The sequence below is a fragment of the Rhinolophus hipposideros genome, assembly GCF_964194185.1.
Source record: "Rhinolophus hipposideros genome assembly, chromosome: 3".
In the NCBI taxonomy this organism is placed as follows: domain Eukaryota; kingdom Metazoa; phylum Chordata; class Mammalia; order Chiroptera; family Rhinolophidae; genus Rhinolophus; species Rhinolophus hipposideros.
The window spans coordinates 8,604,537-8,620,878 of NC_138049.1; the positions used below are offsets into that span (position 1 = coordinate 8,604,537).

Here is a 16,342-nt window from a genome sequence, read left to right on the forward strand (position 1 = left end):
TGACCATGCAACCTGAGCGCCCACCGTGAACTCGTGTTACCTGACGCATCGGGCCATGCAGGTGGGCGGGCACAGCAGCACTCACTCCACCACCAGAGGGAAGTGGCACACAAGTGACCTGGCCCGAGGCTCAGAAGGTCACAGGGAGATGTGGCCCCAATGCCCATGGTCCCCACTCCGACTGCACTATCTTCTCTTCCTGACTGTGTCTATGGCACCACGGGGACTATTTTCAGCAGCTGGCAACAAGAAGCAATTATCAAAAAAAAGAAGAAAAAAAGAAATCACACAAACACCAAAAAGTGTTTTTAAAAAGTGCTTTGAGAATTTACTGTACAGTTTTTTAAAACAATTTATATGTTGGCTTCTACATGCTCTTACATTTGTGTAAAACATTTATACATATTCTTTACAATTTGTACATATATTAAATGGCTGTATCATAAACACTGTTCTATGAGATTTTATAAAAGAAAAATCAAGTAGGGAAAATTCCTTATAAAACATTAACAAAAACCCGTGATATTAAAGAACAACAAGTTCTTATATTCATGTTTATCTGATTTCCTCTTCTACTTATTTTTTGGTTTCACTTTATTGGTGCTGGCCCAAACTTTCCATTTTCTGTAATATAATTATCAGGTCAGATAAATGAAAGCAGTGAAGATAATAATTAGTAAGGCAACTGTGGGAGATGGAAATACACGTCTGTAGGAGTAAGACAGTGTCTGAGTGTTCCGATTTAAAGCTGATGGTCTACAGATTCTGCTGTGCATTATGACATTAACTTTAGTACTAGTGACCTGGAAAGTTCTGCCTGAAGTTTCGGTTAGTCAGGAAGAACATCACTGTAGTTTTTCTTAAACATGACAGCTCTGGGGTTACTGCACGTTATTCCGACGGCCACCCTGGTCAGTCCCTAGGCTTTTCCATTTGGTGGGGATGGGAGGGGTTTATGAAACTGTTTTTCCCCCTTTCAGACAATACCAACTGGCCCACTCGTCTACAACCCAAATCAAGAGGCAAATCGCTCTCTCCCTGGCAGTTCTCTTACGTCTGCCTGGGCAGCTGCGGACTGAAACCAGGTGAGAAGCTTTGCAGGGGCGAGTCTGTCCTTCCTGAGCACAGGGGTGAGCACAGAGCATCTGAAAAACATCCTCACCCTCATTCGTTTTGGCATCAAGCTTGCCATACTTAGGAAGGAAGTGCGAGAAGGCACTCCTCACGGAAGACACCACCAGACACTCCCGGGGGGTGGGGGTGTGGGGGTAGGGGGCAAGGGTGGGTGGGGGGGCGGGCCTGGGCACCTGATCACCAGGTGTCCTCTGCGGGACAGTGAAGCCCACTGACACGCAAAGGAGGGTGCCGGCAGCCCCAGGAGCCCCTCTTGGCTTTCTCTCCTGAAAAAGTAAGCACTTGAGTCATAAATACGTCGGTAAAAGGCATGTAGATTTCCCGAAAAAGACAGGAATCCCAAAGGATTGAAAATTATAAAAATATACAAACATATATATGTTTTTATTCTGGCATATTTCATATTTTTAAGAAAGCAATTAGTAATTACCTGACATTGGGTAAGACTTGGAAAACTGTGGGTGACTTATAAATTACAATTTTGTGTAAAACATCAGTGGGACAAACGTCTAATTTTCCACTCAAAATTCTGATCATTTCAAGTACATCCCCAAAATAGAGATAATTTCCATTGGTTTAAATAATGGATGTAGAAATGATAAAAAGAGTACATCACTGATGCATTTGAGCTGGTAAAGCAAACAGTTTTTTGCAACTCTTTTCCTTTTTGGTTTTCATCCTTTCTTTCCTTTTTATTTTTTTTGGAGGATGGGGAAAAAAAAATTAAATTGCATTGCCCCAAGTCAGAAAGAAGCACTTCGGAGTTTTCTTCATGTTCCGTTCTGTTCTACATAGCCGGGAAGCGGCCGAGGGCCTGCCTCAGCTTTTCTGCAATCTGGTGAAGAAAACAAAAAAAAATCTGAGATTACACTCCCATTAAGACTTCATAGTGTTCTATTGTTTCCATTTCTTATGAGTTAAACATTGTAACAAGTTCAATACGTGGGTCTATGCAGCGAGTCTCTTCCGGCACCAGGCCAGCTTCCAGGCCAAGGCCTGCTGAAACCCCCAGCTCGCAGGAAGCCTCTGAGCCGTCCTACAGCACAGCCCCAGCTTCTCTGTGGAGCAGCATTTCCAGACTGTCCGCTTTTCCTGCAGTGAGGCAGGAGGGTCGGTCTTCGTGATTGCTGTATTCAGTCTTCCTGGACCCCCATGGGCTCCTGAGACCCTTCCTGTCACGCCCGCTGCACTACAGCGGGCAGGCAGTACGCACCTTCCTCAGAAAGCTCCCACTGCAGGTATGATGCCGTGCCTATGTCTCCCTGAGAACACAGATGCCTCAGTCATCCTTGCACCCTAGGCATTTGGAATAAGTGCTTAGGATACAATACCTGTTTGCTCCATGACAAAATATGCAAATTTTAACAATTTAAGGGTTATTTTCTCATAAAACTTATGTTAGGTCTAACAAAGATAGTGATTACATACATACAGAGGGTGCCAAAAAATGTATACACATTTTAGGAAAGGAAAACTGTATTAAAATTGTTAATACTCAATATATACCGATAACAAAAGATGAATACAAGTCATTTGACTTCTGCAGTTACAAAAGGGGCTCAAAGTGGTTCCCATCAGCGTCCAGACACTTCTGATCACGGCGAACTACTGCTTGAGCATAGATTACATCTCTTAAAATGGGTATAATTCTTTTGGCACCCCTGGTAGCTTCCTATTTTGAATTACAATGTCATTAATAATTAAATCTCACTTGGGATTGAGAATTATTTAACAAATCAAAATTATCAGAATTTCAAGACTTGCCCTCCAGTCACTTTCTCCCACAGAACACATGTATCTGCTGTTCTAACACATGCAAAAGGCAACCAGGCAATGGAACCAATGAATAAAAAGTGTGCAGCAGAGAGCACAGGCACCGCCTGTGAGGGACAACAGGGCTTCCCAGGCTTCCTTTTGTGGACTGGTCTCCAAAACCAACTGCTTCCAACACGCCACTGACAATACGCATAAGCACACAAGTCACAGCGCCCTTTCCAGAAGCTGCTCGGAGACGGACACTCCCGTCGTGTCCACTCCAGAGATGACACATGCATGGACATGAGTCTGGGGCTTGCCTGTGTCACCGTGAACATACATGAGACGATGCCGAGGGAACAGTGGAGAACTCAGTAAGAAACATGGCAGCCGAGACATGGTCCATTCTAAAGTGACAGAACCTGTCTTGAGAGCTGTGCCAGGTCCGTTTTCTGTACACTCTGGTGCACAATGAAATTACTGTGCAGAGGTACAAAAGTTTACATTTTCATTCCTGTTTTCTGAATGACAATATTTGAGGTTTCACGCTTTCATTTTCTTTCTGCAGTTGCTCTGGTACACTGTGAAACTTTATTCACAAACAAAGGCCGCCTGTGGCGTCCTGTGCGGTGCCAGGCTCCTTGCCCAGCTGAGCCTGCAGGGGTGGCAGGGTGACCTCATCTCATTCAGCAGAGTTCCCTGAGCACAGAGAGGCTGAGGGGGAGGGGAAGCAACCACACAGTAAGGACTTCTCGCGGCCTCCCAACTAGCATCCGTACCCCTCCTTCTTCAAAAGAAAGCCTTTTAATCGAGTGTCATTCAAAAAGGAAAAGATGGGTGTCATTAAAAGATTAAAATAAACTCTGCTCGGTATTTAGCCTCTTTTGGTTTAATATGCAGGCTTACAACATGCAAACGGACCGACTTTCCATGGTCCACGTACGTGAGCCTGTTCTCGCCCCACGTGCGCACAGCTCGCGGGGGGGAAGGCCACCTTACCGTTTCGTAGAACTGCACCTGCTGCTCCAGGTACAGGCGGATGACACTGTTGTAGTCATAGATCCGGTTACTGTGAAAGTGATTCATCTCAGCTACAACCGAAAGCAAGACGTCAGTCACTCCCCACCTGACTCCAAACGACAGCACCTGCTGTCGGGGCTTGGCTACGACTCGTCGCCCACAGAACCTGGTCTCACTGGCCTCGGGCAGGGCCAATTCTTGACAAATCACTTGATAAAGAGGCTAGAAAAACAACTTGAACAGTTCATGGCAAACAACACTTTCCAGTAGGTGATTTCTGTTGATCTGCATCTTAAATACTATGAAACCCAATACAGAAAATCATCCTAATGTGGACTCCTGTTCTAACAGAGAGCAGGGAACCCAGTTGGTCGTATTCTCTACAGATGACTAGTTCCTCTGTTTATGGTGCCCCCAGCGGGACACCTGCTGGGCCGGGCCACGTACCTTCTTGCACAGCAACTGTCTAGGGAGGCTTCTCGAGGTGCCTTTGAAAAGCGGGGCGGATGAGCAGCCACAGCGGGACAGCCGCTTTAGTAATGGATTTACTGCCTGAGTACCAGGCCATCAGACCCCTCCTGGGTCCAGGCCAGAGGAGCTGACGCCAGTTCTTCATCTTTGCCGGATGTTATCCATTCAGCAAATTAACCCCTCATGGAAATGTGTCCGTCAGGACCACCCTCACCTCCTCACAACCCGGAGAGGCTGTCTTTCCCACCTCCTTCTCCTTATCACCTCTCACTTGTCTTTTCCCTCATACTCCAGGACTAGAAAGCCAACTGCCGGCATCAATTCCTACCAAAAGCCAACTGTTTTATACTAAGTTATCTGAAGTTGTGCAAATCTTCTCATTTACCTATTTGGATAACCTCAAATACAAGTTCAGTACCAAATTCCCTATTTCAAACACTTCAAAACCCATATCTGCAGTCAGGGCTCCCTGTTTCTGCCCTAGTTGTATTAGTTCTGGAAATCTTTCCACACGTTCTCTTTTTCTCAGGAATTCCCTAGTCCTGAAGGTTGTTCCTGGAAAAGCCTGCAGACTTGCATCTTTCTCTTCCCCCAGCACCACACCTTCTTCGGGTCCTCAGTCGCAGGCCGCCGAAGCCGTGCTCTTCTGGCTGCACTGACTCATGTCTGCCCCTCCACTCAGTCCATGCAACTAGCAAGCCTTTAAGCTTTTTTCTCATTAAAACCTTTTAATGGCGTCTCAATGCCCACATCAAGTCTGCACTCTTCTGCCTGGCTTTCAAGGTCCCCCACAATTACCAACATTTATTCCTCAACAACCTGCAAGTACCTTTTATTCCCAAAGGCCAATGACATAATTCTGTACCATGATTTTGTGTGCTTTTGTTCGTACTAGAACATTCTTCCCCTTTCTCCTCTGCCCATGAATATTCTAACCGTCTACCAAAACAGGAAAACTCCATTCACTGCTCCTATGTGCCAGAAAACAATCAAATATGTAAAAATTAATATCTTCTTTTTATTAACAGTTAAACTATATACCTAATGCTACCTTCAAACGCCCTTTGTTTTCTGTGGTCCTGGGGCATGGAGGTTACAGACTGCTAAATGCTAAATTTGGGAACCTAGAACATTATGATAGGTGCTGATATGAAAAGTTTGAAAGGAATTTTCACTGTCTCCAAGAAATAATAAAAATGTGCAAGTTTAATCAAGCTGTCAGGTAAATGTTTGTGAATGAGTAAATAAATATTACAGACTTTCATTAACACTGGGATCCTGTAAACAAGAGGCTTATGAGGACATTTTAAATCAGCTCTTATTTATCTAACTGTTGTTCACATTTGAATTTCTCTCCAGCAAGAAGAATAGCAACTTCTGTGGGGAAAACAATCCCTGCTAGTTACACATTAGCCCCTACCTTACCTTGTAATGCATAAGACATTGTGCCCACGCGTTTCACCATGTTCTGTTTGTCCTGTGGGGTGATTTTACTAGTTGCAAGCAGTTTATCACTTTCTTTCACTTTTTCTATTGCTCCCTGCGAAATATAAAAATGAAATGGTATCAGTAAAACAAAGCTAAAGGATTAGTCATCAGTTTACAATATGACAATGCAACATCTTTTATGTTTGACTTGCTATTAGACAGGAAAACGTCCCCACAAAATAAGAACATAGGGAAAGTATCTAAATGTAACTTCCTTTAAGGCACTTGCAAGCAAAAAAGTTACTATCTTGAAAAAATGTAATTAAGCTAAAATACACTCTTTATGGTACAACAAAATAGATACTTCTATATTTATAAGCCACTGCCAGGATATGAGTAGCTCACTACAGGAAAACAGGTTGTCAGTGGGCTTAGACCTTGGGTGAGGGCCGCTCTGGCCCCTGCACAGGGCACACACAGGACCCTCGTCTCTTCTGTACTTAAGTGAAGGGTTTTACAGGCTGGCACTTAGTAGGCGGGCAGATCAGAAAGCTTGAGCTTTACTGCGACTTCTGTAAGAAATGCCGAATCAATTTTAAATACTTAGATGGAAGTAGCTGTAAAAGCGGCCAAGTGTTTCCTGCTCCAGTATCATCACCGTGCCCATTATTGAGCGGTGTCTGGAAAGAAACCCATTCCACTCATGCATAAATGACACTCCATGTCTAGAACTCTTAACTCTGAATGACTTCCTACAACCAGCTAACTGTTCTGAGGTTTTCTTTTACTGAGATTTTAATTTTATTTTTTCCAGTTTTACTGAACTCTAACGATATATAACATTGTATTAACTTAAGGTGTGCACCATGATTTGATATATGTATCTACTGTGAAGTGATCTCCACAATAAGTCTAGTTAACATCCATCATCGTCATATGTTTACAAATTTTTTCTTATGATGAGAATCTTTAAGCTCTACTCTTCTCAGGAATTCCACTTCTGGGTATATATTTGAAGGAAACAAAATCACTATCTTAAAGAGAGAGTGCACTCCCATATCCACTGCGGCATTATTTACAACAGACAGGATATGGAAACAACCTAAGTGTCCATCAATGGATGAATGGCTAAAAAAAAGTTCTGAGTTTTATATTAAGCTATGAAGTTGTACAAAGCCTTTTATTTACCTATGCCACCTCTTCACGATACTTCAATGACAACACCAAATGCTAAAGTGGACACATGTGAGATTGTTAGGATCACTGCCCAGCCCTTTGGAGAGAGTTTGCGAGTAAGTCCAAGTACATTGTGATATCCTAGAGTACTACAGTTGATAAAATACCCATAATTCTGAGGCAATACACCAAGTTTGAAACAGAGAAAAAATCAACAAGAATCCAAATGTGAGTACACCCTAAACCAATTTTTATTTAGTTAAAAAATATCTTTTTGATGGGAATTATAGTTTCCATTTATTAATACAGGTAAATATGAAATCAACACTAAGCATTTTAATTTTAATGAAGAAACACATCGTTAGGCTCAGGGACAGAATATCTTTCTTATTTTCTCTTGACAGGGAAGGGACTTGAGGACTTGCTCAAGCAGCCCAGGGGTCTCACCGATAAGGGAAAGCTTATATTATCGTCTTGAATTTCAAATACCATGATTATTTTGTTGCATACCTGCCCTAACTACGTGCATAAAGGAATACTCTTTATATTTTCAGTTCCTTCAAAATAGTCTTTTTATATAATGAAAGAGACTAAAATCTACTCATATACCCGAACATGTGACGGGACCTTGCTATTTAAACACTCCAAGCACCTCCGGCGGGTCCCAGAAAGCTTCTGACTCAGGAGTGTGCTGCAATGTGGGGCCCGTCAGGTGGGCGTGCGTGTAGGTCCTGATTCACCCGTGCTGTCTTCTGTCAACTTCTACAATCAAGTTACCTTGTGAGCGCCAATAATATCTGGGAAGCAGCCAAGGAAACCTTTATATTCATGATTACATTCCATCAGGAAATGGAGATCTTTCTTTGGCTAGAACAAGACACAGGGGGGTTGTTACTGGCTAAGGAATTCAGACAATCAAGGAAAAGTAAACTGTGACATATGAGGACAACATTAGCCAAATTATACATTCAGCTTAGTTTTCCTACAAGAAAATAATCTCCAAGACTACCATACTCTCAACCACAGCTTGTAAAGAAAATGATAAATCATCAGGTAATTTTTAAGTTGGTTGGTAAAATTAGCTATTTTGACATGGCCCAAAACACAACACCATGAAGAAAAAGTACTAGTTAAGATTGTATATTTACATACAAGAAAATAAGATGTTATAGTTTAATGCCTAAATTTTAGCAGAGCATATAAAAATATTATTAAAAGTCTGGTAATCATTCTAAGTGGCAACTTAAACATTTTTCGTGTTTCCGAATTATCATTTTTAATAGCTGTATTAAGCACAGTTCTAAAAAGTAATCGTTTTACAAGTACCAGGAGAGTAGCTAATGACCACACGAGTGTATGTGCACATGGGCATGTGCATAAACATATTTTTAAAAGTCATCTGAAAAACTCCTTGTTTTTTCAAATTTAGGGATCTGAAACAATTTAGATGATCATTCCCCTTAAAGGAACTTCTTTCTGTTATCTGTAAAAAGAATTGAGATCGGGCTACTCGAGACACCACTGAACGCCATCTGCTGTGACAAAGGCCTGCCCCACGCTGGGACAGCAACAGCTGCTTTCTCTTCACTAGCTGTTGGATCCTCAGCTCATTATGGGGTCAGCTCCACCATCACCGTTTTCCAGGTGAGGAAACCCCGGGTCAGAGAGGCTGAGAGTCCCAACAGGGACTTGAGAGTCTCAAGCACTCCTTCCTGTACATTGACTCCTGATGGCTAAGAACGGATCCAAGCCCGGGACACTAGAAGGCATTCATTTAGGTTTCTTGAGGACAACTTTATCCATCACTTTAGCTTGATCTAAGAAACACTATTACCAAAGACCATTGACAAAGATACATAAGAATAGAAGAGGATATATCCATTTGGAAAGTTTGACTTTAAGTTTTAAATTAATGTAGATTAGATGCCATAAAGTCTTAATATGAATTGTGTAGTTAGTTATATTAATACCTGTTCTGCCACGAGACTGGCAATTTCTTCATAAGTCTTTCCTGCTTCTGTTATTGCATCATTGAGATCGGTTTCACCTGGAAGCCATTACAGTTATTATCAGTGGTTGTAAGTTATATTGCCTTTTCATTCATTTTATTTAAAAAATTTATTATAGAGAATTTCAAACTTTTCAAAACTAGAGAAACAGTATAATGAATCCCCATCTATGTGTCACATAACTTCCCAATTAACAGCTCATGGACAGTATTTTTCACCTATACCATCCACTCCCACCTTCCCCTCTCACTGGCCACATAACATTTCACCCATACATTTTACTTACAAGGGCTCTTTTGAAAATAGGACAATACCATATCACAATTAAGACAACTGTCCCTGTTATAAATTAAATGATCAGTGTACAGCTTCCTGGCACCTCACGCCAGCTGCTTGAATCAGGATGTAGAAAGGTCTACATGGAATAAAGCTGATGTGTTTAAATCCAGAGATTCCTTTTCCTCGTTTCTTTTTGGGGTGCGTTGAAGAAACCAGGTCATGATGTCGGTACTCAGTCTGGGTTTTGCTGACTGTCTCTGTTGTGATAACATAGTCCTCTGTTCCCTGTATTTTCTTTACACTAGTCGTTAGATCTAGACACTTGATCCGATTCAGATGACACAATTTCTAGTTGTTTCTATTTTGTGTGACGTTAGAAGCCACAGGTGATGATCATTTAGATCTTTATTTTAGTATGGGTTTGCAAAATGGTGTTACTCCACTTCTATCACTCCTCCTTTATTAGCTGAAATACTTCTATAAAGAGAAACTTTCCTATCAACTTCTTGGTTACCTTGAGGTATAGGAATAGGAAAAGCATGTCAAATGCTTGATTTATTCCTCGTTCCAGTTTTCAAAATGAGCTGACCCCCTACCTCGCCCCAAAGGGAAACGAGATGAACAGTTTTTGAAGTATCGTTGCATTAAACATGGATTTAAACGTATTTGATATGCTTCCTTCCACAGGAATTAGCTGCACTAATGCTCAAACCCTTTCCTCACTGGCCAGTCAGTGGAAGGCTCTTCACACGGGCTCATCAGAGCCCCTGTGCTGAACAGGAGCCCCCACTCACTGTGGTGGGACATGGTGTTTAGAGATTTCCATGTGTGAGGCTGGGCTGTTTCTTCCTACTGGATCGAGTAATTGGTTTGAGGCTTTTCAGTGAACACAGCACAGCAAATTGTAGTATTTTTAAAAGAGGAAAACACACGATGAGCTCATATTACTATTTCCAATTCAAATGTAGGACGACATGGTTTTTCATACACATTTTTAAACTTTCGATTTTTTTATCTCTTTTATTTAAAAATTTTAGTGTTAACAACAGTAACATAATTACATATTTGCTTTACCCTACAACATGTAAAACAGTTTCGGAAGTTTAGAATAACAATACCAATACTATATTGCTAACCATATGATTACTGAAAACAACTAAAACTTTTTGCAGTCTTCTATACCATAAGCCATCTGTTAGTATGGATGTATGTACATTCAAAATATAACGTTTTGAGATGATTTGAAGTAATTTGTAGGTTATACCTCCATCTTTATGTACAAGTAATTTGTTTTATTTTGCCTTTGCTTCTTAGGACTTTTTAAAAAAATATTTTAACTTAAATTTGTTTTCTAGTAATTATGTGGAACATTCACGTGGTTCCAAAGTCAAATCTACAAAAAAAAGATATGATCAGGAGTCTAGCTCCCGTATCTGTCCCTTTCTTCTCCCATAACCAGTTAAAAACTTTCATCGATTGTATTTCCGTGATAATCCAAAAGAATATGAAATGCTTCATGAACTTGTGCAGGGGCCATGCTAATAGTCTCTGCATTGCTCCGATGTTAGTACATGTACTGGTAAAGGGAGCATGGAAAGTTACAGTTAACACAGCTGAGCATCCTTAGGAACTGAAACGTGCATTATTGCCAGATGGCAGCACTGCCCCAACACACCAGCATATCTGTGCCAACAGAGACGTGATAAGACGTAGTGCTCAACGCTGCTGACCTTCACTTTCCTTGAAATGGGAGAAAGTATTCATTGGGGACTTGCATTCATATGTGGGAGCCCTAAATCCTAAATTTCGGTGAGACTAATTTCTTATTCCTGAAAATCCTCAAAATATTGACATCCAAAGGCCTGAGTTCCCTCGGTATCAGGATCAATAAATACCCCGGTGAAAGTACAAATTCTGTCATTTCTGTAAGTGACAGGATGTACTCAAATTCAATAGGTGCCGCTCACCTGACAAACACATTTACTTCCCATCTGCTCCATACGCCAAATTAAGGAAACATAAACCAAAATATAAAGGAAAACAGCTAACTTGTTCTTTCAAGTGTTGTTGATATAAATATACAATGAACTTGAAATACTTCAGGTAAGATATGCAATGTGGGATAAACTGAAAACAACTGTAAGTTATGGAAAGACTTAAGGCAACATGAGTTTGTTAGTCAAAATTTTTTCTTCCAAATGACCTTGACGAGAGAGATCTGGCCTTGTATTGGGAAGACTTGACCGGTTTGGCCAAGAGATAAAAGCAAGGGAAGAGTGCTACGTATTACAGCCACCAGTTTTAGTAAGACACAAGAGCTATGCGGAAAAGAACAAAGAAGCTAGCACAAAAATACAAATAACAAGTCTTCACTTTTCTCAAAAATCAGAAGGTGAGGTTGCAAATGTCCCGAGTGGAGCAGCCGCGCCAATTTGAGAGTCAGTGCCAGTACCTGCAGAGTTCTGGTTTGTCTGCAAGAGCCTGAAAGAGGGCAGCCAGTCCGAATCAGACAGTAACAGCTCAAGGAATAAATAAAGACGTACCTTGATAACCACTAGAACTGAACACCGCTGCTAAGCTCTGCAAGGCCCTTCCTATCTTCTGATACTCCTTGGGTAACGCTGAAGGAGAAATAAAAACCTGTCAACCAGTCCTCTGAGGAAACTGAAGTGGGATTCAACTATTTGTTAAGAGTAATTACTTTTATAATAAAAAAAATTTTGAAGTGATTCAAAATAGTCTGTATCCTTTAATAAAATGATTGATTTCTTAAAATTAATGATTTGTTTCAATTTGTAATTAACCGGTGGTTCAATTAATGGTGGATGCTATTTTAACAACTGTCACCACTGCCCCCATTTTTACTCACCGAACGAAATCAAAGTGGACTGGAAGGTCATTTAGAAGGCAATTTCTAGTTTACAGTGCTTTCACACAGACCACCCCACTTGGTATCACAATGGCCCCCCACCCAGAAGCAGACACATGATTTCCAATTCATGGGTTAGGAAAATAAGGGTTATGGAAGTAAATTGGCTTGCCCAGGCTCACATGGCCAATCAATAGTGGCTTTGGCACTTGTGATTCCAAATCCACTGCTTTTCCCACTATGTTATGTATGTATGAATAGTTATTTACAAAACAAAACAAAACCGAAAGCAACAAGGTGTGGAGGAAAAAAAAAAGGTAGTGGGACTTCATAGGACCAGGGAGGAGGGATTTTAGGATCTGTGTAAGAAGATTAACTGATCTCTAAGGTTCCTTCTAGTGCTAAAATTCTAGGATCCTAGGATCACTTTGGAGAACTTCCTAGAGAAGTCTCTGTATCTTAGGCTGTTTTCTTTGCATCTGTCAACAGTCCCTTCAAACACATCTTTGTCTTCCAAAAGAAATTATTTGCTTCGCATGTGAAGAATTAGTGTAATATTAAAAAATAAAAATAATTTTGGGCGGCCAGATGGCTCAGTTGGTTAGAGTGCGAGCTCTGAATAACAGGGTTGCCGGTTCGAGTCCCACATGGGCCAGTGAGCTGCACCCTCCAGAACTAGATTGAAGATAACGAGCTGCCGCTGAGCTTCCAGAGGGGCGGCATTATGGCTCAGTCGGTTGGAGCATGTGCTCTTAACAAGGTTGCTGGTTCTATTCTCGCATGGGATGGTGGGCTGCGCCCCCTGCAACTAAGATTGAAAATGGTGACTGGACTTGGAGCTGAGCTGTGCCCTCCACAACTAGATTGAAGGACAACGACTTGGAGCTGATGGGCCCTGGAGAAACACACTGTTCCCCAATATTCTCCAATAAAATTTATAAATAAATAAATACATAAATAAATTTAAAATAAATGAATAAAAAGAATTCAAATGTCTAGGCCAGAGAATTTGAAGTATGGTCCATAAACTGCAGTAACTAGAAAACACAAATTTAAACTGTACTAGCTTGATTTTAGTAAACCATTTACGATTTGGTAACTCAGATATGTGCCATTTGCTTCACCACACAGAGTGTGCTGGGTTTCTCACTTTACAGATGTGGATTTTTTAAAAACTCTTTTGTGAGAGTAAAAATGTAAGAAGATATGCCTGAAACAAGTCCTAAATAAAGTGTTCAACCCCCCCCCCCACCAAAAAAAAGAGCCAGCCTTAAGCCAATATTTCTCTAATAAATTTGGCTTTATGGGTTGGTTACATAGAACATGGAGTTGATCGGATGTTAGATATAAGGGATTTAATTCTTTAAAAAAAATCATAATCCCAGATTTCTGTAATATCCTTAAAAAAGTTCAAAATTTGCATTCATTTAAAATATTTCTTAAAAAAATAGGAAACAGCTTTCAAAGAACATACAGATTTAACTGATTTGTTACTATGGCCTCATAAGAGTTTACAGCTGAAATTAATTATTTAAAAAATGAAATGACTTCATTTATATTTTAGAGAAAAGTCACTCTCCCATTTGCTCACGAACTATTCCCTGTGACCAAATTGAAACAAATCTCGTTTCCTAGTGCTGTATTTGCATACATTATTTTCTCAAGCTTAGTTCTGTATTAAGGATATATAGCATCGTATTCCTTTGCTATGGAAAAGGAGCAACTGTTATTACTTCCGGTGTCTGCCCTACTTGTTTATACTTCCAGTGTCTACCCCTCAGGTATGAACAGCCAGTACACTACAAGTGTTTCATTGATATAAAGTATGAAGATAGAGGGCCATTCAATGTGAGGCATGCATGACCTTTTTTTTCTGCAAAAGGCTAGATAATAAATATTTTGGGCTTGGTGGGGCCACAAGTTTCTGTAGAAACTATTCAACTCTGCCACTGTATCATGAAAGTAGCCACAGACAATATGCAGATAATGCGTATGGCTGTGTTCCTATAGCACTTTATTTACAAAAACAGGCAAGAAAGATTTGGCCTCTAGGCCAGAGCTTTCCAACTCCTGGTGTAAGGCTTAGATTTCAGGTCTGGACTAACAGATCCCAGAACTGCTATTAAGTTTGCTCTGCTATTTTAATAATTTATCCACAAGTCACTCCACGTTCAGTTTCTTGTTCATTAAAATTGTTTTTTGACTTCAAATTCTGATTCTTTTCCATTATTTAGAGGAAAAATACCACCTTTAAAAAAACCTTTACAAAAACACATAACTTAACCATCTTCCTATACTGAGCATCAAAATACTGATATAATTTAAAAGTGGTATGTATTACTTTTATAATTCAAAGAAACCGTTTTTATTTTTTAAAAATAACTGCAGACAGCCAGTATTCTTGCAGGGTCTAGAAACAGACTAGCAGTTCCTCTTCCTGCCGAGGTTAACACGGATGAGCCGTATTGAGAGCTATTTTCTCTCTGGGCCCCAGAAGGTTCTGCGGCAGTGAGGGCAGCATGGATGGACAGGGGAGAGAAACTCCGGGTCCTCCAGGTCCGGGATCCCTGTGAAGGCCGTGCCGCGGTGGGCAGGCCTCTGAAACCTTCTGAGCCTTAGAGAGAAACAGGGCGGATGGTGCGCAGGACCCCGCGGCTGGACGCCCCACTGTCCCTGTCCTGGGCTATGTGACACCAGAGCTGCATGGCCCTGGAGAACACAGGAAACGCGGTTCAGCAGAATGGCAGTCTACAAAGGGAAGGGACGGGGACCAGAAGTCGAGGACACGGAAACAGCAGGCAGGAAGCCGTGGCTGCCAGTGCTCCCCGTCTGACTCATCTTGGGTTTTCTGCTACCAATTACACTGGTTTTTCCTAAAAATTAGGGCTTTAGTCAAATATACAACGTCTTATCAATGGATAAAGATTAAAAAGTAAAATTGTGAGATTAAAAATAACCACAAGCACTCTAAACATTCAGAAAAGATTACTTTCCCATAGATTACAAAACCCCAAATAAATGGAAACATTTAAGCAAACATGGTGTTTTTTATGAGAGTTCTTGAAGTGGCTTTGTTCTAGCCAACTGTCTTGTTTAACTCGGGTTGGGAAGGGAAGGTCATGACTTGAGGTCACTGCATTTCTGTCCCAGGCGGCGCGGTTCCCTAGTGTGACACAGGCCGTAAAAGGGAGCCTGCCCCGCCCCCGTGAACCCCGCCGCGGACGCGGCGCACGAGGCCCACTCACGTCCTGTGCAGCGCTTCCAGTGCTCCTGGCCCACGGTCAGCAGCTCCTTCACGCCGTCATCCATGGCTTTGGTGAATCTACCAACAGCATCACACTTCTGTTCTCTGTGGGGCAGACACACAAGAAGGCATGGCCTGGGCTCAGCCACCAACGGTCCAGGGGCAGGTGGAAGTGGGGAAATCCCATGTGGTTGGACAGTCACACCGAACATTCCCAGGTACTTGTGGGCTTGCTTAGAACAACTGCCCTTTAACCACACTGGTCCTAAAAACAGGCTTGATTCAGGTTTTTAAAGGACTACTTAAAAATGTGTCATTTATATTTTACCCTGCCTCCTTTGCCGGCTCAATTTCCTGTGAATTTTTAATAAAATTACTCTAAAGTAAATAAAATCCTCATTTCCTGAATATCTTATTAGTGAAATTCGATCACTGGCAGTACTGTCGAATATATCAAACAACAATACAGGTTGCTAATGGTAGTTGTTTGTTCATTCCAACACTGAATCACGGAAAAGCTGGGTGCACAACCGTGTACGGGGATACGGAACGTATCAGTTCTTTAAGGATGTAAAAAGTATTTACCAACCTGGAAAAATCACAATATACTCTTAAATTAAAAAAGAAAACAAAACAGATTTTTTGTAAAAGAGAATGCATAGTGTGAGGTCATTTTTATTGAAAACATTTTTTTCTTTAGATACGTATGTGCAGAGGAGGGTTTGGAAGACTACAGACCTAGGCCAACATGTTATCACTGGTTTTTCTCTCTGGGTAGTTGGCAGATTGCAGGGGTTTTTTTTTTCTTGTCTATATTTTTGATAACACATAAGCAATGATTTTATAAGAAAAAAACCTTCTTAAAGTAAAAATAAACCCCAAGATATTTTATTAGTCTTTATATAGAAAAGGAACTACTCCAGATTTTCAACCAACCCTACACTAATAAAAAGACTA

General features: G+C 41.1%; 1 protein-coding gene across 2 annotated transcripts in view; it reads right to left on the reverse strand.

Annotated features, from left to right (window-relative positions):
• Window positions 1-310: 310 nt before the first annotated feature.
• The window catches only part of SNX9 (sorting nexin 9), a 94,371-nt gene continuing 78,339 nt past the window's right edge, over window positions 311-16,342 (reverse strand). For both annotated transcript variants that reach the window (XM_081032950.1, XM_081032949.1), the window contains 7 exons: window positions 15,387-15,490; window positions 11,816-11,893; window positions 8,955-9,031; window positions 7,762-7,851; window positions 5,806-5,920; window positions 3,889-3,980; window positions 311-1,969 (listed from right to left, as the gene is read on the reverse strand). In XM_081032950.1, the coding sequence (XP_080889076.1) occupies window positions 1,922-1,969; window positions 3,889-3,980; window positions 5,806-5,920; window positions 7,762-7,851; window positions 8,955-9,031; window positions 11,816-11,893; window positions 15,387-15,490 (604 nt within the window). In that variant the 3' untranslated portion in view covers window positions 311-1,921. The remainder of the gene's footprint in view (window positions 1,970-3,888; window positions 3,981-5,805; window positions 5,921-7,761; window positions 7,852-8,954; window positions 9,032-11,815; window positions 11,894-15,386; window positions 15,491-16,342) is intronic.